At 49.8% G+C, this 23880-nt stretch overlaps 2 protein-coding genes across 4 annotated transcripts in view; one reads left to right on the top strand and one right to left on the bottom strand.

The window, feature by feature from the left end:
- The window catches only part of ube2ql1 (ubiquitin conjugating enzyme E2 QL1), a 57330-nt gene extending 53596 nt beyond the window's left edge, over positions 1-3734 (bottom strand). Inside the window, exon 1 of one of the 2 annotated variants that reach the window (XM_085988713.1) lies at positions 2048-3734. In XM_085988713.1, the coding sequence (XP_085844839.1) occupies positions 2048-2770 (723 nt within the window). In that variant the 5' untranslated portion in view covers positions 2771-3734. The remainder of the gene's footprint in view (positions 1-2047) is intronic. The other variant, XM_085988712.1, reaches the window with a different exon arrangement.
- A 16639-nt stretch (positions 3735-20373) lies between these two features.
- Positions 20374-23880, top strand: part of med10 (mediator complex subunit 10) — a 39182-nt gene continuing 35675 nt past the window's right edge. Inside the window, exon 1 of one of the 2 annotated variants that reach the window (XM_085988715.1) lies at positions 20374-20651. In XM_085988715.1, the coding sequence (XP_085844841.1) occupies positions 20530-20651 (122 nt within the window). In that variant the 5' untranslated portion in view covers positions 20374-20529. The remainder of the gene's footprint in view (positions 20652-23880) is intronic. The other variant, XM_085988717.1, reaches the window with a different exon arrangement.

The raw sequence follows: 23880 nt of genomic DNA on the forward strand, positions 1-23880 counted from the left end.
CAGCTCATTCTGCGAAAACTGAATAATTGAAAGGCAGTAATTCTTCTATCCTTTGAGAAAACTGGAAAATTGGGGAACAGAAACACTACTATCCTTTGTACAAATAGCCTATTCCTACTCCTTTAGTGGTTGTTATCAGTACTTATATGGCAGCAAAACAATTTCATTTCACAGTCTCCGTCACCACCAAATAAGAATCAAAAGTTTTGCAATATTTAAGAAAATCAAACACAACAGGAACATCTAACCAACAATTTTCTCTATGCTCTGTGAATCGGCAGAAAAAATTCATACTACAGTAATTGCTCCCTCTCCTGTACATGCTATGTGGTCCAGATGAGACTACACGCAGTGTATCATCCATATTGTTTTTAGTAAAACAGAATTATGAGGCCTAGAGCTGCAAAGCAAGCATCTCACTGTTGTACTGGCAAAGTGATACTTGCTTTTCGAGTCAAACAGCAGCTAATGAGTTTTCTAAAATGGTATGTGTACATCAAATTGCCTGTAACTTCACTCACTAGCTCGTTAATTTGTACAGCCAATACCTGGGGGAGGGGGCTGCTGTTGCAAAGCCCTTGGTATCTAAACTTACACTAATAAATGCTGACTTATCATGGTAAATAGCAACAACTACTGTACTTTTGCTAATTTAATGATGTTGAATAATTGTCATTAATTATTCACAACAAACTGATAAAAATTGGCATTTGCCACATTCTATTATTAAGCTAATAAAAATGATATGCTATCTGATTGATTTGTACCTTTTGACAGAAACAGTCATATTTTACAATTAGTCATTTGCAGTTCCTCTGAAATTTGCAGTTATAAATATCCCACAGCTATACTGCATATTGCTGCTGACTTCAGTAGGAAAAACAAAATGTCATTGGCTAAAATCTACTGGTTCCATTTTGAGTCGCGAGTACTCCTGCTTTTGCTTCATGTTGAACTAGTGAGTCGCCCTACACTATATTTAATTAAGCCCTTGGCTATGTTTAAATATTTATTAAATCATAGAAATTAATAAGATATGAAACATTTTTCACATATATGATTCCAATCATACATCTGAAATGTAATTCATGGTGTTTGGGATGATATAATGTAAAACTACATTAAATGTTTTTCCACTGCAATGTTGCTGTTATTTAATTACTAAGACAGATATAACTGCAAGCTGAGTGTATTTCTCACTGGTACAACAACAGCGTGCACCCTTAATGCAAAAAAACAACTCAATACTGTTCACAGATAAGTGCATGGAAACCAATGCTGGGCAAGGGAAGAAGAAATTAGGAGGGATGATCTTGGTTGAAGATGGGTATTGAGGCGGTTTTTAAAAGGAGCAGTGAGAAGTACGCAGGTTTAGGGAGGGAAATCCAATGAGAAGTTACTGAATTGCACATCTCTCAGATTATACTGGATTCAGCTTGCCTTAGCCCTTTATCCACAGTACAAAAAAAACACAAGTAGCACAAAACATCTAATAGTAAGTCACCTGGCGAACTTTATTTATAATGGTTGGTGCATTTTTATGAATTGAAGCATTTACATGAGAAACGTATGCATTTACTTAATCATGGTCAAAATATGAAATTAAAATTAATTTCTATATCAAATAAGCTTCATGCAATAGCATATTTCTATTGTGACCAAATCGGGAGATAATAATAGTCGAATGAGTGTTCACTATATTAAAATGTGTAGGCCTCGTGAAGCAATACTTGGTGCCTAGTTGCTTCCTATTAAAATTATCAATATCTTTACATCACTGATCAAAGAATATTGTGCATGTGGGTATCTGGCAAAATCGTATGTGGGTATCTGGCATGAGGTCAATATTGACGCCTGAAAGTCTGAAGATTGATAAACAGCAATACACTGAGTATGTATAAACAATATTTTAATGGGAAAATACATCTGAGTAATAATAGGGCAAAAATAAAAAGATGGAAGGTGTCCAGTTTCTTTAGTTTTACTTATATCCATTATAACATGCGGTGGGGAGATAGATATCCATTGGTATTATGCCAGCCCTTACCTGCCCCTTGACCAGACTGGCTGCGAACTGCCTCATGACCGCCTCCACGGTGTAGGCGCTGGACCAACCCCGCGGGGTCAGCAGCTCCATGCAGATCGCCCCTCCGTCCAGCACGTAGCCGTTCTCCAGCCGGGGGCTGAGCACCCTCATGAAGGGCGGCGAGAAGGGGAAGTTATCGGGGAAGTTGAGATTGAGCAGGATGCACTCGGTGCTGGTCTCCTTCATGTCCTGCCACAGCGCCGAGTCTTTGTCCACCTGCAGCAACTTGACGTTCCACTCGAAAAGGTTGTCCTCCACCAGCTCCACGCTGATGAAGTGGTCGGTCAGTTTGCGGATGTCCTGCAGCTCCTTCATGAGCCTGCGGCTGCGGACCTGGGCGCAGTGCTGCTTGTTGGGGGGTTGGCCGGGGATGGAGCTGGTGCCGGTGGTGCTGCTGGCTGGGGGCACCTTGCTGCCAGGCTGCTGCTTGTCCTTGTTGCTGTCCTTGGTGGAGGGGGGTTGCTCGGACTTCTTGTGGTTGTGTTGCTGTTGGTGGTTGCTGTGGTAGTGATGGTGGTGATCGGACTGGAGCAGGATGCTCTCGTTGCTCGAAGAGTTGCACTGCTTGCTGGCGTTTTTCTGGCTGCCGCTCTTGGTCGCCTTGCGGGAGCCTTGTTGTTTTGCACCGTCGGTGTCTCGATCGTGGAGGCGAATCAGACCGATTTTGCGAAGCAGGGTAGCCATCTCTTGGCAAATTGAATTACAATATCGACAAGTTTTTTTTTCTCCCCTCAAAAATAATTTTTTTTTAAATCCTTAAAAAATACTTTTGGAGGAATAGGCTAAAGTGGTCGACGTGAAGAAAACACGCTTGCTGTTTGGTGCAGCTCCGACACATCAGAAGGAAGTCATTTTTTTAAATCCCAGAAATAGGTGCTAAAGAATAAGGAATCGACGGGAATATCTCTCAGCTTTGTAAATTTTTAAAAAATCTATAAAGTATCAATTCGCAGTCAGCAAAGTGGCCGCTCCTTTTGCAGCTACAACCTCCGAAGAAGCTGCTGCACGATGGCAAAAAAAAACAATCTTCTCTCTCTCCTCCCTTTCTTTTTTGTATGGCTCTTCCAACCTCTGTTGTGTGTTCTCTCCAGATCTTGCACAAAAAAAACTCCAAGTTTTTTTTTGGCTTCCCCCCCACCCCCCGGCCGCCCAAAAAATAAATAAATTGATCAACCTGTCAACCTCCGGCCCAGCACTGTGACGCCTGAATCTCGCAGGGCTGAAGTGAAATGTGCTTCGGTGCGGATCAGCTCTTCGGCGACTTTTGCACGCTTGCCATTGCGGTAAAGCGCTTCTCGCCTTGGTGTCACAGCCCTAGCGATGTTTTCCTCAGAGCGCAGGGTGCGAGGCTGCTCGAGCGTTGGCGGTCCGGACCTGACGTCCAACACACAGCTTTAATAAATTATATACACCGGCTGCACGTCAGTGTGCCTGCTGCCTGCTACGTCAACCTCGCGCTAAGATGTATCACCAGAACGAATAACAACAACAAAAAACCCAGCCCTCGCTTGAATTTAAATTCAAAGAGCATCTGACTCCTCAGCGTTAGCTCGGTTTTCTATGCACTATTTAAAGGGTCTAATCCTGTCCCTTTGTGTCCTTCCCAGCAATTTGCATTATTTTTAAATCATTAGTAACACAAAGGACTTCGGGTGGCACCACGGTGGCTGGTAAGAAGGGCGCGGGGGGATCAATTAGAACACATTCAGTAAAATCACCACGTCCATCAGCATTTGAACAGAGATCCTACAGTCCAACGCTGAAATCAAACATTTAAAGGTGCTCTGCCTTCCATTTTAATTTTGCTAAAAAAAAGTGCTTGCCAAATCTTTTTTTCCATTTGTTTACAGGTGCACAATATGACGCAAATCCTGTCAAAATGCTCATGGCATCACTTTGCATTATGAAATTGTAATGAAAACACAATCTGTCTCTTAATGTTTGCTTTTCTTACCCAAATAAAAAAGTTTAATGAACAATTTTCTTGTGAAATAAATACCCCCCTTTAAAATGTCCACAAAATGTGAAAAGAGCCTGTTAACCATCATGTCATCACTACAAAGTAATCAACAATAATAAAACAACTTGCATTTATATAGCGCCTTTAATATAGTAAAACATCCCAAGGTGCTTCACAGGAGAGATTATCAGACAAAAAACTTTCACTGACCTACATAAGGAGATATTAGGACAGATAGCCAAAAGCTTGGACAAAGTCAGGTTTTAAGGAGCATCTTAAAGGAGAAGAGGGAGGTAGAGAAGCGGAGAGATTTAGGGAGGGAATTCCAGAGCTGAGGACCTATGCAGCTGACGGCAAGGCTGCCAATGGTGGAGCGATTATAATTGTGGATGCACAAGAGGTCAGAATTGGAAGAGGGCAGAGATCTCGGCGGGTTGTAGGGCTGGAGGAGGCTACAGAGATAGGGAAGGGCAAGGGCGAGGCCATGGAGGGATTTGAAAACAAGGATGAGAATTTTAAAGTTGATGCGTTGCTGGACTGCGAGCCAATGTAGGTCATCGAGCACAGGGATAATGAGCGAATGGAAATTGGTGCGAGTTAGGATATGGGCAGCAGAGTTTTGGATGAGCTCAAGTTTATGTGGGTGGACGATTGGAGGCCAGCCAGGAGTGCGTTGGAATCGTCAAGTTTAGAGGTAACAAATTAGGGTTTCAGCAGTAGATGAGCGGAGGCAGGGGCGGAGTGGGGGATGTTACGGAGGTGGAAGTAGGCGGTCTTCGTGATGGAGTGGATAAGTAGTCGGAAGCTCAACTCCATGTCAAATATGACACCAAGGTTGCAAACAGTTTGGTCAGCCTCAGACATTTGCCCGGGAAAGGGACAGAGTCAGTGGCTAGGGAACAGAGCTTGTGGCAGGGTTCAAAGACAATGGGCAGGATTTTCATTGGGCCGTGGAGGCGGGATTGGAGGTGTGTGGGGGTTTAAAATCCTGAAATTAGGGGTCCCGACACCATCCTGCCCCCAACCCGCCTCCATGCCAGTTTCAAAGGAGGCGGGTACCCGCCCCACACTGGGACCCGCCTCCCCGAGGCGGGAAGGGGATTAGTGCCAATTAACTGCCTGTTAACAGGTAGTTAACAGGCAGTTTTTAGCCTAATCCTATTTTTAAATTTGAAGTGTGGGATTCCCGACGGCTCCAAACCCACGGCAAGTTAGAGGAGGTGGACCGTCGGGATGAAGGGCTTGGAGGGGTCGAGATGTCCAGTGTTCAGGTGAGTGATTGGTTCATGAGTGCAAAGGTAAGTGTGTTTGGTATGTGTAAAGTGTTTAAAGAAGTTTTACATACCTTTACTTACTTTTACAGCCTTCCTTCCTTTAGGGAGTCCCTCATCTCACCGGCACAGAAAGCAGAATGGTTGCGAGCTGTCAAAAATTGCAGCATTCAGCTTTCTGTTCTGGGGAGATCTCTAAATCATCCTGACAGGAAGGAATTAACTTAGAGTACAGATTGTCAGTGTTTGACAGCTTCAAACAGCTGTGAAACGCTGATATTTCATCTGTCAAAAGGTCTTGACAGATGAAATTTCAATCTGTGACGTCACCTGTTGCCGGGTGGCCCTTAATTGGCCTGCTGAGCCCACTGGGTGGGCTCAACAAGGTCAATCAAGTCAAAATCGCGTGGGTTGGCTAGAACTCGATGGAGGCGGGACTACAACCCCGAAAGTTGTAGTCGCGCCTCCTACCCACCTCCTCAATGAAAATCCAGCCCAATGGCTTCGGTTTTCCCTATATTAAGTTGAAGGAACTTTCTGCTCATCCAGTATTTGGTGTCGGACTAGCAGTGTGACAAATTAGAGAGTGGAGGGGTTCAGAGAGGTGGTGGTGAGGTACAGCTGGGTGTTGACAGCGTACATGTGTAACCTGATGTGTTTTCAGATGATGTCGCTGAGGGGTAACATGTAGATGAGAAATAGGAGGGGGCCAAGGATAGATCCTTGGGAGACTCCAGAATTAACAGTTCAGGAGTGAGAACAGAAGCCATTGTTGTTGATTCTCTGGCTACAACGGGATAAATAAGAATGGAACCAGGCGAGGGCAGTCCCACCCAGCTGGAAGATGGAGAAGAGGCATTGGAGGAGGATGGTGTAATCAGCTGGGTCAAAGGCTTCAGACAAGTCGAAAAGGATGAGGAGGGTTAGTTTACCGTGGTCACATTCACATAGGATGTTGCTTGTGACTTTGTGGCAGGGATGGAAAGCCGATTGGAGTGATTCAAACATGGAGTTGCAGGAAAGATGGGCACGGATTTGGGAGGTGACAACACGCTCATGGATTTTGGAGAAGTAAAAAACAGAAAATGCTGGAAACGCTCAGTAGATCAGGCAGCATCTGCATAGAGAGAAACAGAGTTAACGTTTCAGGTCGATGATCTTTCATCAGAACTGGAAAAAGTTAGAGATGTAGCAGATTTTTAGCAAATACAGAGGCAGAAAAAGGGGAAGGGAAGGAAAGAACAAAAGGGAAAGTCTGTGATAGGGTGGAAGGCTGGAGTGATTAAATGACAAAAGGGTTGATGGTGCAAGACAAAAGGGGGTGCTAATAGGACAAGTAAAGAAACAAAAGATGGAGTGGAGGAGCTGTAAATGGCAAAAGCAGAACCATTACCAGCACCTACTGTCCAAAACAAAGGGACCAATGGTTATGATCTGAAATTGTTAAACTCAGTGTTGAGTCTGGAAGATTGTAAAGTGCTTAATTGAAAGATGAGGTGCTGTTCCTCGAACTCCCGTTGAGCTTCATTGGAACAGTGTAGGAGGCTGAGGACAGAGAGATCAGTGTGGGAGTGGGGCGGAGAATTAAAATGGCAAGCGACTGGAAGCTCAGGATGATGCTTGTGGGCTGAATGGAGGTGTTCAGCAAAGCGGTCACCCAATCTGTGTTTGGTCCCCCCAATGTAGAGGAGACCACATCGTTAACAGCGAATACAGTATACTAAATTGAAGGAAGTATAAGTAAATTGCTGTTTCACCTGGAAGGAGTGTTTGGGGACCTGTACGGTGGGAAGTAATCAACAATAACTGTTTCTCTCCTATAATTGCTCAGAACCCTAATGCTCCAGCAAAGCCCTGCCCACCATCATCCCCAAAACTTGAGTCAATACGAAAGAGCCTGTGTATTGAACTATCAGGATCCTTATATCCATGACACTGGGATAAAGTAAACATTCACTGGTATTTGTCCACCAAGACTTTATAGATTTCCCACGTTCAAGCTCAGGCCCAGATCAATGTAACTGTTAACTGCATTTCTGAACAAGAGGATTGCATCATTTCATTGGAAGGTAAAATTGATGGCTTCACACAGAGATGCTATGAAGGTACAAGTAAAATGGTGAATTGAACAGCAGATTCAAGCCGGCTAAGCTCTGCATCTTTGAGATACGGTAAGGTTCCAATAGGTGTGACTAATAAAATAAAAAGAGGTCTCTAGCCAGCACATGATATTGCATATCCATTTATATTGATCTATCCTAGGAGGTATTTGACTGGAGGATAAACCCCATCAAAGTTCACCTTCAAAACATGTCCATTGCAATGGAAAATCTAAATGGAAGGGCAACAGCTCCAATCTCAATGGTTGTGGTGGCTGAAAAAATCCATGTGAACAAGGAATCAGCACCTGGAGACACCTACTACCCCACATTAAGCTCTTACAGACAATATGCATCACAGACAAAAGGCACTTCAAGTCGCTGTGTCCCAAGAACAAGATGAAAGGCTTAATAACAACAGAAAATGCTGGAAAAACTCAGCAGGCCAGGCAACATCCGTGGAGAGAAATTAGAGTCGACGTTTCGGGTCGAAACCCTTCTTCAAAACTGGAAAGGAAATGAAATAGATCGGAAGGAGGGCTGGGGAGGGAACAAAAGAAGTGAATTGGCATTAAGAGGTATTCAAAACGAGACGAGATGGTGATAGGACTAGTAAAGAGACAAAAGACGGCTCAGATAGGTGTGAAATGTACTGGCAGAATGAGAGACAGCTGCCATGTAAAAAGAAAAGGAAAGGGGGGGGAGGGAAAACCCAAAACAAAGGGGTGGGGAAAAAAAATATAAGTAAAAATGTAATAGGGGCCGAGGTTATGATCTGAAATTGTTGAACTCGATATTGAGTCCGGAAGGCTGCAAAGTGCCTAATCGGAAGATGAGGTGCTGTTCCTCGAGTTTACGTTGAGCTTCCGTGGAACAATGCAAGAGGCCAAGGACGGTGAGGTCTGAGTGGGAATGGAGCGGTGAATTAAAATGACAGGCGACTGGAAGCTCGGGGTCACCCTTACGGACTGAACGGAGGTGTTCCGCAAAGCGGTCACCCAATCTGCGTTTGGTCTCCCCAATGTAGAGGAGGCCACATCGTGAGCAGCGAATACAGTATACTAGATTGCAAGAAGTACAAGTAAATTGCTGTTTCACCTGGAAGGGGTGTTTGGGACCCTGGACAGTGGGAAGGGGGGAGGTATAGGGGCAGGTGTTACATCTCCTACACTTGCACGGGAAGGTGCCAGGGGAAGGGGTGCTGGGGGTGATAGAGGAGTGGACTAGGAGGGAGCGGTCCCTATGGAATGCTGAAAGGGGAGGGGAGGGGAAGATGCGTTTGGTGGTGGGATCACTTTGGAGGTAGCGGAAATGGCGGAGGATGATCCGTTGAATGTGGAGGCTGGTGGGGTGAAAGGTGAGGACAAGGGGAACCCTATCGTGGTTCCGGGAGGGAGGGGCAGGGGTGAGGGCAGAAGTGTGGGAGATAGAACAGACACGGTTGAGGGCCGTGTCAACCACGGTAGAGGGGAATCCTCGGTTGAGGAAAAAGGAAGACATGTCGGAAGCACTGGTGTGGAAGGTGGCATCATCGGAGCAGATGCGGCAGAGACGGAGAAACTGGGAGAATGGAATAGAGTCCTTACAGGAGATGGGGTGGGAGGAAGTGTAGTCCAGGTAGCTGTGGGAGTCAGTGGGCTTGTAGTGAATATTGGTCAATAACCTATCCCCAGAGATGGAGACGGAGAAGTTGAGGAAGGGAAGGGAAGAGTCAGAGATGGACCATGCTGTTGTTGTTTGGCGAACTGACCTGTACCTAGCGGAAGCTGAACGCCAACTCTCCGACACCTCCTCCTACCTCCACCTGGACCATGACCCCACTACCGAACATCAAACCACCATTTCCAAGACTGTCACTGACCTCATCTCCTCTGGAGATCTTCCCCCCGCGGCCACCAACCTCATAGTTCCCCAACCCTGCATAGCCCGCTTCTACCTCCTCCCCAAGGTCCACAAACAGGACTGCCCTGGTAGACCCATCGTTTCAGCCTGTTCTTGCCCCACGGAACTTATCTCTTCCTATCTCGACACTATCTTTTCTCCCCTTGTCCAGTCTCTTCCCACCTACATCCGCGACTCTTCGGACGCCCTCCGCCACTTTAACAGTTTCCAGTTTCCTGGCCCCAACCGCTTCCTTTTCACCATGGACGTACAATCCCTCTACACCTCCATCCCCCACCAGGATGGCCTGAGGGCGCTCCGCTTCTTCCTTGAACAGAGGCCCAACCAGTCCCCATCCACCACTACCCTCCTCCGCCTGGCTGAACTTGTTCTTACATTGAACAACTTCTCCTTTAACTCCACTCATTTCCTCCAAATCAAAGGTGTTGCTATGGGTACCCGCATGGGTCCTAGCTATGCCTGCCTTTTCGTGGGATATGTGGAACACTCTTTGTTCCAGTCCTACTCGGGTCCCCTCCCTCACCTCTTTTTCCGATACATTGATGACTGTATCGGTGCCATTTCCCGCTCTCGCCCCGAACTAGACAATTTCATTCACTTTGCCTCCAATTTCCACCCTTCCCTCACTTTCACATGGTCCATCTCTGACTCTTCCCTTCCCTTCCTCGACTTCTCCTTCTCCATCTCTGGGGATAGGTTATTGACCAATATTCACTACAAGCCCATTGACTCCCACAGCTACCTGGACTACACTTCCTCCCACCCCACCTCCTGTAAGGACTCTATTCCATTCTCCCAGTTTCTCCGTCTCCGCCGCATCTGCTCCGACGATGCCACCTTCCACACCAGTGCTTCCGACATGTCTTCCTTTTTCCTCAACCGAGGATTCCCCTCTACCATGGTTGACACGGCCCTCGACCATGTCCGTTCTATCTCCCGCACTTCTGCCCTCCCTCCCGGAGCCACGATAGGGTTCCCCTTGCCCTCACCTTTCACCCCACCAGCCTCCACATTCAACAGATCATCCTCCGCCATTTCCGCTACCTCCAAAGTGATCCCACCACCAAACGCAACTTCCCCTCCCCTCCCCTTTCAGCATTCCGTAGGGACCGCTCCCTCTGAGACACCCTAGTCCACTCCTCTATCACCCCCAGCACCCCTTCCCCTTCACCTGGCACCTTCCCGTGCAAGCGCAGGAGATGTAACACCTGCCCCTATACCTCCCCCCTTCCCACTGTCCAGGGCCCCAAACACCCCTTCCAGGTGAAACAGCGATTTACTTGTACTTCTTGCAATCTAGTATACTGTATTCACTGCTCACGATGCGGTCTCCTCTACATTGGGGAGACCAAACGCAGATTGGGTGACCGCTTTGCGGAACACCTCCATTCAGTCCGTAAGGATGATCCCGAGCTTCCGGTCGCCTGTCATTTTAATTCACCGCTCCATTCCCACTCAGACCTCACCGTCCTTGGCCTCTTGCATTGTTCCACGGAAGCTCAACGTAGACTCGAGGAACAGCACCTCATCTTCCAATTAGACACTTTGCAGCCTTCAGGACTCAATATCGAGTTCAACAATTTCAGATCATAACCTCGGCCCCTATTACATTTTTACTTATTTTTTTTCCCCACCCCTTTGTTTTGGGGCTTCCCTCCTCCCCCCCCCCCCCCCACTTTCCTCTTTTTTTTTACATGGCAGCTGTCTCTCATTCTGCCAGTACATTTCACACCTATCTGCGCCATATTTTGTCTCTTTACTAGTCCTATCACCATCTCGTCTCGTTTTGAATACCTCTTAATGTCTATTCACTTCTTTTGTTCCCTCCCCAGCCCTCCTTTCAATCTATTTCATTTCCTTTCCAATTTTGAAGAAGGGTTTCGACCCGAAACGTCGACTCTAATTTCTCTCCACGGATGATGCCTGGCCTGCTGAGTTTTTCCAGCATTTTCTGCTGCTATTTCGGATTTCCAGCATCTGCAGTATTTTGCTATCGTGAAAGGCTTAATGTTGCTGCTACTCTGGCCAACAATGCTAATAAACGATCAGGTCAGACATAACTATCAGAATATGCACAGTCAGTTAACATACTGATCAGCTGGGAGCGGGATACTAATCAATAATGAACTCCAGTAAATGCACAATTAACTGTCAAAGATTTGTGGAAATGTAATTACAAGTGTGATATAATGTGTAGTGAAATGGAGGGCAGGGGGGAGGGAGAAAGGAGTCTGCTCTGGGACTGTTGATTTACTGGGGTAATTTATTTAACAAGGTAGGCCCTGGAAAATATCACCTAACAAAGACTAATAAAAAGTGTTCAGGACACAGGAGGCACATATCCTGGTAAGATAAAGGGGGAATAGAAAGAAAAAAAGGAGGGATTCATACCCTCATAATTCTGGGGTTAGGGGGATGAAAGCAGTGAGAATTTTTCCATCTTTTGCTGGAGTTTCTAAAAATAAAAAATTCTGATTAATACATCATCATAATTCCTTTTTCTCTTTTTACATATTCAAACTACATTTATTTGTATTTTTATTAATTTCTAACAGTTTATTTTATTTTCTGTCCCTCTTTAAGACTCCATAACCCAGATAGTACTTTTGGCCAACATAATGGGGAGGTGTTCCTTAAGACTTTTCCGATACTGGTCTTCACCTGGCTTCCTGGAGGTACAAAGGATGGCCTATGGTGACTCACTGTACAGATTTCTCTCCCTGTTTGTGGACAAGTGGCTTTCTTAAATTTACTCACTTGATAGCAGAGTTGATATCAAGAATTTGCCACATGGAGAATCATGATAGCATACTCATATCCAGTCTGGTACAGTAGGTTTGTACAATGCAGCCCATAAACAATGTATGTTAATGAAAGCTGACATGTATTACAAGATACATTTGATATTTGACATTCACAGAGGCACCTTGTTACAACCTCTTTTATATAATCCTAAACTCACCCACACAAGAAGACACATCTAATGAGATTTAGCAGCTTGTAAAACAGTTTAATCCAGATAAAGCCTAAATTTCAGTAGATTTAGGTCAAGGGTGAATGTATGGTCTCTGTATAGCAAAAGGAGCCTTTAAAGTTCATGTTAATTCCAACTAGGTGGCATTTATTGTAAGCAGGACAAGTCCCCACTGAACCAAAATTTACATATTCATTCATCGGTGTGCAGGTTTAAAAAATAGCTTCTAATCATGGTGAACCACTTACTGGAGAATATATATGATGCCCACCACATTTCCCATAATTTTCAAAGGTGGTGAATAAACATCACCAGATCAACATGAATAGGCTGAAACTACCAAGTCATAATATGCTTGATTGTAGGGATAAGGGAGGAGTTCATCTCCAACATGGCACAGTACTCTATACACTTAATGGCACAGTTTTAAAGAGTGTGCAGGGACAGAGGGACCTGAGAGTTAATGTGCATAGGTCCCTGAAGGTGGCAGGACATATTGAGAGAGTGGTTAACAAAGCATATGGGATCTTGGGCTTCATAAATAGAGGTATTTAGTACAAAAGTAAAGAAGTTATGCTGAACCTTTATAAAGCGCTGGTTAGGCCACAACTGGAGTATTGCGTCCAGTTCTGGTCACCACACTTTAGGAAGGATGCAAAGGCCCTTGAGAGGGTGCAGAGGAGATTTATCAGAATGGTTCCGGGAATGGGGGATCTTAGCTACAAGGACAGGTTGGAGAAGCTGAATTTGTTTTCATTAGAGCAAAGGAGGTTGAGGGGTGATTTGATAGAGGTGTACAAGATTATGATGATTTGGATAGGCTAGACGGGGAAAGGCTGTTCCCACTAGTTGATGGTACAAGGACTAGGGGACACATAGTTAAGGTTTTGGGCAAAAGATACAGGGGGATGTGAGGAAAAACATTTTTATGCAGCGAGTCGTGATGACCTGGAATTCGCTGCCGATGGAAGTAGTGGAAGCGGAGACACTCAATGTTTTCAACAGGAGACTGGATAGGCACTTGAGGGAATTAAACTTGCAGGGCTACGGGGATAGAGCGGGGGAATGGGACTGACTGGATTGCTCTACAGAGAGCCGGCACGGACTCGATGGACCAAATGGCCTCCTTCTGTGCCGTTATGACTTTATGACTTATGACTCTATGAGCAGCACAATGTCACAGGTGATGGCTACGATGTGCTCTTCCATGGAAAGGATGGCCACCTGAAATCAAAAGACAAAAGCAAAAGACACAACAATGCAGTAAAACAGCACAATACTTAAAAACAACAGAACTAGAGTTAGTCCACTAAAGATTAATATTCAGAAAGGTATTTGTAATAGTATCTGACAAACATCAGATCCTTTGGATGGAAACATTGGGTTTGTCTCTTTTGAAGACCTCAGAGTGAGTTATTAGGGGAGATTTTCCTGGGCCAGGTAATTGTGGGCGCAGTGAATATTGGAAAATCGTGTGGGTAGGAGTACACACCTGTGATGGAACCGGCCTGATTTTCCTTCCATTTAAATGAAAATCGGGCTGGTTCCTTTACATGCGTGTGCTCCAACCCACCTGATTTTCCTATATTCACTGTATATAGGATGCAGATCCAGGAAAGTCGCCACTATTTTATGGGAATGATGTCAGTTTGCCCATGAAGCTTGTTGCTTTTAGGTTTGAACCAAAAAATAGCTAGAACAACAATTTTAAGGCATAGAGTGTCATTTATATAGAAAACCAGCACAGGTCACCACTACATTAACATTTAAATCATTCCCAACAGTGCATCATACCACAATGATGCTAGAGCTTCTATTTATTTTAATAGAAAACAGATTTTCTAGCCATACTTTGGCCAAGGGTACATTTTTCGGCCCAATATACCACAAATGTGGGAACTCCTGTACTCCAGAAACTGATAAACTGCACCAGATGCAGACTGTAACTCATATCATGCAAGCGTTCTGTTGTCCACCCATTCGCAGCAATTGGGTGTAAGTGTTGTGGGAGCCCAGAGCTGGGTCCTAGGATTGGGAGCAAGTAAAACAACTACAGCCTGGGATTGGGAGTGGAAAGAGTCTCAGAGATGGGCTGGGAGAAAGCATAGCAGTCATTGTCAGGGGGTAAGAATGATTGGGGAGGGGACTGGGAGGGAATGAAGTGATCGGTTGCAGATCAGGAGAGTGAGGATTGTTACTTAGCATGGACAAATCATATGGGAAATGTAACAGTCATGCGGTTTGTACAGCCAAAACAAAAATAAATAGCCTAACAGAAAATGACATATGAAGAATGGATGAAGATGTAGAATGGAGGCACACAGAACAGAGAGATCCTGAGTTTGATGTTTGGTCTGTATAGTTAGCTCATCTCCTTCTGTCGAGACACTACAATTGGGCTGTGCACCCCTGACCGAGGGTGGAGAAATACCCGGACCTTACTGTGGTGTATGTAACCGTTCCACCTTTAAGAGAACTATTTTAGGAGATGCACTACTTTATCTTGGCTGCTGTATACTGTATTACCGGTGGTGACCACACCGGTATATAAGTGCTGTGTAATGATTTATTGGGCAGTTCAGCCTGACCTCCGACTAGTAAAGACCTGTTGAATTTACTCTTGTGGTCTGTGTGCAGTGATTCTTATTAACAATAACTAGAACACACAGACTTAACAGTGGCGACGATGACGATCTTACCCTGCGGCAGAGATATATCCAAGGCAGTTTAACGGGCATCGAGAAGAGGCATCCGCCCTCATCATCCTGCTGAGAAAAGACTCAGGTCTGAAGAGCAAGGAAGAATCCTGACACGAAGCCTTCCATCAGCAACAGGCAGTGATCATCCCTTCTGTCACGGTGGTGGGTAAGCCGATCAGCGACGAGCAGCAAGTCGGCCACGTTGGCTGTGAAGTAGGGGAGGGAAAAACGAAGGATATAAGGGCGGAGAACTCGACCACGGCCGGGGAAAAGAGCCGGACAGAAGTTGGGGCCAGAGGCGCTGAGACTGGGGCAGCGTAAGGCACGGGAGCCGCGGTGAATGCAAACGCAGCCGGTGTAAAAGACCGGGCTGCAAGCGGGCTGGGAGACGCAACAGCGTCGAGAGAGAGCTCGACCGCGACCGGGGAAAAAGGCCGGGCAGCTACCGAGGCCGCGAGGCGCGGGATAAAATAAAAAAATTAAAAAAACGCGGAGAACTCAGCCGCAGCCGGGGGAAAGGACCGGACTGCAAGAGGGGCTGGGAGGCACGATTTGAGAACCGCTGGGGAGGGCGAACGCAGCAATACGGCAATCGCCATTACAGCCAGCGGGGGAGAAAGGCAAACGCGGGAAGCCGCCATTTTCGTAGGCGGGGGAAGAAGACAAGCGCGGGAAACCGCCATTTTGAAAAAAAAAAAAAAAAAAAAAAATTCTTTTTGTTTCTCAAGAAGATTGCGAGGATGCCTAAGCGTGGTAACATCAATGATTTCGATCCCGATGTTGAAGATTGGGCCACATATGTAGAACGCATAGAGATTTATTGTAAGGCAAATAAAATATCAGATGAAGATAAAGCACTAACCTTACTAAACTCAATGGGTGCGAAGACATACGGGCTATTGAAGCATCTTCTATCACCAGCTAAACCGGCGGATCAGGCTTTCGCTAATATTGTTGCTGTCCTGAGAAATCATTTGAACCCCACACCGCTGATGTTAGCGGAACGATTTAAATTTTATGTGAGAACGCAACTGAAAGAGGAAAGCAACGCGGAGTATTTAATTGAACTGCGTAAGCTAGCGAAATACTGTCAGTTTGGGGAAAGACTGACAGAGGCACTGAGAGACAAATTCGTGTGTGGATTGTCGAAAGAAGGAACACAAAAGCGGCTGCTTGAAGAGAATGATCTTACACTTGATAAGGCTGTCACTATTGCAGCATCGCACGAAGCCGCAGCGAGAGGCACTGCGGAAATGCAGCTGAAGGCAGCGGTACTCAGCGCAGATCAAATGGCTTTGGGTACAGCGAAATGTTATCGTTGTGGAAAGACAACACACGATCAGAACCAATGCTGGTTTAAAAATCAGGAATGTAGAAAATGTGGCAAGCTTGGTCACATAGCTAAAGTATGCCGGTCAGGAAAGAAGACCAGCAACAAAAAGTCACCGCAGGAAAAGTGCAGAAAGGTACATAAGGTGGCTGAGAAGAGTTCGGATGAACAGAATTCGGATTCAGGCTCCAACAGCAAGGAACTGGGTAGTCTGAGAATTCACAATGTGAGTAAGGAAGCTGACCTACAAACTATCTGGGTCACACTTCAGATAGCAGGAGTCCAAGTGAAGATGGAATTGGACACCGGATCGGCGTTGACGGTCATGAATAAGCAAGATTACAAAAGGTTATTCACACATATTCCCCTACGGGATACGGAGATAGTATTGCAGACATACACGGGGCAAAGAGTATACCCCATCGGAAAGATAAAAGTCAAGGTGGTACACAAGGGCAAAGAACACCAAGGAATGGACTTATATGTACTACCTGAGGGAGGTCCACCACTTCTGGGACGGGAGTGGATCAGGAAAATAAATATGGACTGGCACTCCCTAAAAGCAATAACGGTAGATTCCGGAAAAAAAGATGTCAAACCTGAACGATTGTCCAGAATATTGGATGAGGTTAAAGGGGTGTTCCAACAGGGACTGGGAACACCGAGAGGAATTACGGCAAAAATCAAGATTGCAGAACATGCAAACCCAAAATTTTTCAAAGCCAGACCGGTACCTTATGCGATACGACCTGCTGTGGAAGCTGAGCTGGAAGGGCTAGAACGTTCAGGAGTACTGTCTAAGGTGGACTGGAGTGAGTGGGCCACGCCCATTGTTCCCGTCATGAAGCGTTCTTCGAGTAACAAGCCAGGGGAACCGGGGAAGGTCCGCATCTGTGGAGACTTCAAGATCACGGTTAATCCGGTGCTTCACACGGTGCAATATCCGCTTCCGCGGATTGAGGATATCTTTGCGCAAGCGTACTTACAGATGGAAGTTGAGGAAGAGTCGCGCCAGTATCTCACAATCAACACGCACAGAGGCTTGTATCGATATAATAGACTGGTTTTTGGAGTGGCTTCGGCTCCAGCAATTTGGCAGAGGGCCATGGAGCAGGTATTACAGGGAATTCCCAGCACTCAATGTTACTTGGACGATATCCTGATTACAGGAGATGACGATGAGGAACACCTTGCAAATTTGAAACTGGTGCTCACCAGATTGAAGGAATATGGACTTCAAGTTAATCGCCAGAAATGTGAGTTCTTTCAGAAACGGATCTCGTACTGTGGTCATGTCATTGACCAGGAGGGGCTGCACAAGTCACCTGACAAGATCGAAGCTGTTGTGAAGGCTCCCGCTCCGGAAAATGTATCCCAGTTGAGGTCGTTCCTAGGGTTGATTAACTATTACCATAAGTTTCTGCCAAATCTATCCACCTTGCTGCACCCGCTGAACGCTCTTTTACAGAAAGAAGTACCATGGAAGTGGAGCGAGGACTGTAAGAAGGCCTTTCGCAAAAGCAAGGCATTGATCACCTCAGAGGAAGTGTTGGCTCACTTCAACCCAACGCTACCTATTCGTTTAGCTTGTGATGCTTCTCCTTATGGTATTGGAGCAGTACTCTCACACAAGTTGCCAAATGGCTTGGAAAGGCCAGTTGCATTTGCATCCAGATCATTGACCTCCGCTGAGTGCAACTATGCTCAGATAGATAGGGAGGCTCTCAGCCTTGTGTGGGGAGTAAAGAAGTTTAATCATTACCTGCAGGGCCAGAAGTTTACACTGCTGACAGACCACCAGCCGTTGGTATCCATTTTTAACCCTAAGAAGGGTGTTTCGGTGATGACAGCACAGAGGCTCCAGAGATGGTCCCTTTTCCTAGGGGCACATCAATATCAGATAGAATTCAAAGGTACAAAGCAGCATGGTAATGCTGATGGGCTGTCGTGCCTGCCACTACCTACTGAGGAGGAGGCACCGACGGTTGACCCGGTGGAGTTATTTCACTCGACCATCATCGAATGTTTACCTGTCACCAATGCAAATATTGAAAGGGAGACTAGGAATGACCCGACACTGTCCCGGGTCTACGAATTGACAGTAAAGGGATGGCCAGCCCATGGTGATCCACTGTTACCGGCATTCTCAGCAAGACGAGAACAGCTGTCCATCTGTCAGGGAACATTGATGTATGGAACAAGGGTGATTATCCCTCCTAAGTTAAGAGAGAGAGTTCTAAAAGAACTACATGAAGGTCATCTGGGGGGAGTCAAGATGAAAAGCCTTGCTAGGGCTTATGTGTGGTGGCCGGGTATCGACCAACAGAGGATCTGACGAAAAGCTGCTCAGGGTGCCAAAAAGTCCAAAATGCACCTCCAATTGCACCACTGCATCCATGGGAATGGCCTTCAACCCCATGGCAACGTGTACATATTGACTTTGCTGGTCCATTCATGGATTCCATGTTTTTAATTGCGGTGGATGCACATTCTAAATGGCCAGAAGTGATTAAAATGACTACCACTACCTCGGAGAAGACGATCGCGGTGCTAAGAACGATATTTGCAAGAAATGGATTGCCAGAGCAAATATGTTCAGACAACGGACCACAGTTCGTGTCAGAGGAATTCCAGAAATTCCTGAAGAAGAATGGGGTGAAACATTATACCTCTGCCCCATATCATCCAGCTACGAATGGGCTGGCCGAGAGGTTTGTACAGACGTTCAAAAAGGCAATAAAGGCCATGAGCGAAGATCAGATTCCACTGCAACACAAGGTGGACAATTTTCTACTGGCATATCGAAACGCCACCCATGCAACAACAAACCAAAGTCCTGCCATGATGTTCTATAACAGGAGGTTGCGGTCCAGGTTGGACTTGTTAAAACCAAATGTGCGGAGGGAAGTCGAAAACAAACAGTTCCAGCATATCAATAACAAGCCCACTCGGAGTTTTGAAATAGGACAACCGGTGTTAGCCAGGGACTATAAAAACGAGAAATGGCAATCTGGAACAATTCGGGTCAGACAAGGACCCCTGATGTACACGGTAGATGTTGGTGAAAATGTAATGCGACGTCATGCTGACCAACTGGTGGGATTGAGAACAAGGGTCGAGCCCATGGTTACGACTGAGACAACCGTGGAGGAAGTTAGTGAACCTGAAGCATCTACCTCAGAAGTGAATATACCTGATGATGATGTCCTATCCATAGGGGATCAACTAGATGAGTCACCCCAGCAACGAGAACCAGAGACCCCTGAAAGGCGTTATCCGTCTCGGATCAGGAGGCCTCCTCAGAGACTGAATCTGTGAACTGTTTTTACATGAAGTTGTGTATATATGTTATTATGTTATGTTTAATGGGGAATATATACTGTTAAGCTAAAAAGGGAGGATTGTGGTGTATGTAACCGTTCCACCTTTAAGAGAACTATTTTAAGAGATGCATTACTTTATCTTGGCTGCTGTATACTGTAATACCGGTGGTGACCACACCGGTATATAAGTGCTGTGTAATGATTTATTGGGCAGTTCAGCCTGACCTCCGACGAGTAAAGACCTGTTGAATTTACTCTTGTGGTCTGTGTGCAGTGATTCTTATTAACAATAACTAGAACACACAGACTTAACACTTACCAAAAGTGCATGTGGGTGGAGGTCAAGTAATAAACAAGTGTCCAAAGAATATGCAAAAATAAACTATTTTATAATGCCTCTATGATTTTTCCTCTGGGTTGTTTGCAGCAGTATCCAGGAGATTAACCTTCAGTTCCTGGAGACTCCAGGTCAACCCTGAATAAGGCAGGGTCTTCAACGAGGTGAGTGGTGGGTGTACCTCAGAGAGGAAACATCCCCTTTACACCTTTAAACCCAAAACCGTGACAGCTCTGGACTCGAGCTTGTTTCTGAGCCAGACCGAGGACCATGTTGGATTTAGTAGCATTTTTAAACTTCGGCTTCCAGCTCCAAGGAGCATGACACAAACCGAGCAACCAACACCCAAAGTGCGGCCTCATTAAATCTGGATGAGGGAGAGGCCTGTATCTAGTCTTCCTGTATCTCAGGAACCACAGCGCGCGACCGGAAGTGACGTGCGGCAATGAACCCTCAATTGCCCAACATGGCGACGTGAGGCGGCGCGCGGGCGGCTCCTGCTCGTGCACTCCGCTCCGGTTGTTTGTGACCCGGCTTCCGCTCGCGCCATGGCGGAGAAGTTCGACAACCTGGAGGAACATCTGGAGAAATTCATCGAGAACATTCGGCAGCTCGGCATCATCGTCAGCGACTTCCAGCCCAGCAGCCAGGCGGGCCTCAACCAGAAACTGTAAGAACAGAGGAGGAGGATGAGGAGAGAGAGAGGGGGAGGGGGCAAGGCAGGAGGGAGTAGGAGAGGGAGAGTGGCGGGGGAGTGGCAGGGAGGGAGAGTGGCGCGGACGGAGGGAGTGGCGAGGGGGGAGTGGCGGGGAGGGAGGGAGAAGGGAGAGTGGCGAGGAGGGACGGGGAGGGAGAGTGGCGAGGAGGGAGAGTGGCGAGGAGGGACGGGGGAGCGAGAGTGGCGGGGGGGAGGGAGAGTGGCGAGGAGTGGCGGGGGGAGGGAGGGAGCGTGGCGAGGAGGGACGGGGGAGGGAGAGTGGCGAGGAGGGACGGGGGAGGGAGAGTGGCGGGGGGAGGGAGAGTGGCGAGGAGGGACGGGGGAGGGAGAGTGACGAGGAGGGACGGGGGAGGGAGAGTGGCGAGGAGGGACGGGGAGGGAGAGTGGCGGGGAGGGACGGGGGAGGGAGAGTGGCGGGGAGGGACGGGGGAGGGAGAGTGGCGGGGAGGGACGGGGGAGGGAGAGTGGCGGGGAGGGACGGGGGAGGGAGAGTGGCGGGGAGGGACGGGGGAGGGAGAGTGGCGGGGAGGGAGGGGGAGGGAGAGTGGCGGGGAGGGACGGGGAGGGAGAGTGGCGGGGAGGGACGGGGGAGGGAGAGTGGCGGGGAGGGACGGGGGAGGGAGAGTGGCGGGGAGGGACGGGGGAGGGAGAGTGGCGGGGAGGGACGGGGGAGGGAGAGTGGCGGGGAGGGAGAGTGGCGGGGAGGGAGAGTGGCGGGGAGGGAGAGTGGCAGGGAGGGACGGGGGAGGGAGAGTGGCGGGGAGGGACGGGGAGGGAGAGTGGCGGGGAGGGAGAGTGGCGGGGAGGGACGGGGGAGGGAGAGTGGCGGGGAGGGACGGGGGAAGGGAGAGTGGCGAGGAGGGACGGGGGAGGGAGAGTGGCGGGGAGGGAGAGTGGCGGGGAGGGAGAGTGGCGAGGAGGGACGGGGGAGGGAGAGTGGCGAGGAGGGAGAGTGGCGGGGAGGGAGAGTGGCGGGGAGGGAGAGTGGCGAGGAGGGACGGGGGAGGGAGAGTGGCAGGGAGGGAGAGTGGCGAGGAGGGGCGGGGAGGGAGAGTGGCGAGGAGGGGCGGGGAGGGAGAGTGGCGAGGAGGGACGGGGAGGGAGAGTGGCGAGGAGGGACGGGAGAGGGAGAGTGGCGGGGAGGCAGAGTGGCGAGGAGGGAGGGAGAGTGGCGAGGAGGGAGAGTGGCGAGGAGGGACGGGGGAGGGAGAGTGGCGGGGAGGGAGAGTGGCGAGGAGGGACGGGGAGGGAGAGTGGCGGGGAGGGAGAGTGGCGAGGAGGGACGGGGGAGGGAGAGTGGCGGGGAGGGAGAGTGGCGAGGAGGGACGGGGGAGGGAGAGGGACGGGGGAGGGAGAGTGGCGGGGAGGGAGAGTGGCGGAGAGGGACGGGGGAGGGAGAGTGGCGGGGAGGGACGGGGGAGGGAGAGTGGCGGGGAGGGAGAGTGGCGAGGAGGGACGGGGGAGGGAGAGTGGCGGGGAGGGAGAGTGGCGAGGAGGGTCGGGGGAGGGAGAGTGGCGAGGAGGGACGGGGGAGGAGAGTGGCGGGGAAGGAGGGTGGCGAGGAGGGACGGGTGAGGGAGAGTGGCGGGGAGGGACGGGGGAGGGAGAGTGGCGGGGAGGGACGGGGGAGGGAGAGTGGCGGGGAGGGAGAGTGGCGGGGAGGGAGAGTGGCGGGGAGGGAGAGTGGCGGGGAGGGAGAGTGGCGGGGAGGGAGAGTGGCGGGGAGGGAGAGTGGCGAGGAGGGAGAGTGGCGGGGAGGGAGAGTGGCGAGGAGGGACGGGGGAGGGAGAGTGGCAGGGAGGGAGAGTGGCGAGGAGGGACGGGGAGGGAGAGTGGCGAGGAGGGACGGGAGAGGGAGAGTGGCGGGGAGGGAGAGTGGCGAGGAGGGACGGGGAGGGAGAGTGGCGAGGAGGGAGAGTGGCGAGGAGGGACGGGGGAGGGAGAGTGGCGGGGAGGGAGAGTGGCGAGGAGGGACGGGGAGGGAGAGTGGCGAGGAGGGACGGGAGAGGGAGAGTGGCGGGGAGGGAGAGTGGCGAGGAGGGACGGGGAGGGAGAGTGGCGAGGAGGGAGAGTGGCGAGGAGGGACGGGGGAGGGAGAGTGGCGGGGAGGGAGAGTGGCGGGGAGGGAGAGTGGCGAGGAGGGACGGGGGAGGGAGAGTGGCGGGGAGGGAGAGTGGCGAGGAGGTGAGGGAGAGGGACGGGGGAGGGAGAGTGGCGGGGAGGGAGAGTGGCGGAGAGGGACGGGGGAGGGAGAGTGGCGGGGAGGGACGGGGGAGGGAGAGTGGCGAGGAGGGACGGGGAGGGAGAGTGGCGGGGAGGGAGAGTGGCGAGGAGGGTCGGGGGAGGGAGAGTGGCGAGGAGGGACGGGGGAGGGAGAGTGGCGGGGAAGGAGAGTGGCGAGGAGGGACGGGTGAGGGAGAGTGGCGGGGAGGGACGGGGGAGGGAGAGTGGCGGGGAGGGAGAGTGGCGGGGAGGGAGAGTGGCGGGGAGGGAGCGTGGCGGGGAGGGACGGGGGAGGGAGAGTGGCGGTGGAGGGAGAGTGGCGGTGGAGGGAGAGTGGCGAGGAGGGACGGGGGAGGGAGAGTGGTGGGGGGAGGGAGAGTGGCGAGGAGGGACGGGGGAGGGAGAGTGGCGAGGAGGGACGGGGGAGGGAGAGTGGCGGGGAGGGACGGGGGAGGGAGAGTGGCGAGGAGGGACGGGGGAGGGAGAGTGGCGGGTGGAGGGAGAGTGGCGAGGAGGGACGGGGGAGGGAGAGTGGCGAGGAGGGACGGGGGAGGGAGAGTGGCGAGGAGGGACGGGGGAGGGAGAGTGGCGGGGGGAGGGAGAGTGGCGAGGAGGGACGGGGAGGGAGAGTGGCGAGGAGGGACGGGGAGGGAGAGTGGCGGGAGGGAGAGTGGCGAGGAGGGACGGGGAGGGAGAGTGGCGAGGAGGGACGGGGGAGGGAGAGTGGCGGGAGGGAGAGTGGCGAGGAGGGACGGGGGAGGGAGAGTGGCGAGGAGGGACGGGGGAGGGAGAGTGGCGAGGAGGGACGGGGGAGGGAGAGTGGCGAGGAGGGACGGGGGAGGGAGAGTGGCGAGGAGGGACGGGGGAGGGAGAGTGGCGAGGAGGGACGGGGGAGGGAGAGTGGCGAGGAGGGACGGGGGAGGGAGAGTGGCGAGGAGGGACGGGGGTGGGAGAGTGG

The sequence above is a fragment of the Somniosus microcephalus genome, chromosome 5, assembly GCF_052327205.1.
Source record: "Somniosus microcephalus isolate GS21.2 chromosome 5, FLI_Smic_1.0, whole genome shotgun sequence".
NCBI classification, from domain to species: Eukaryota; Metazoa; Chordata; class Chondrichthyes; order Squaliformes; family Somniosidae; genus Somniosus; species Somniosus microcephalus.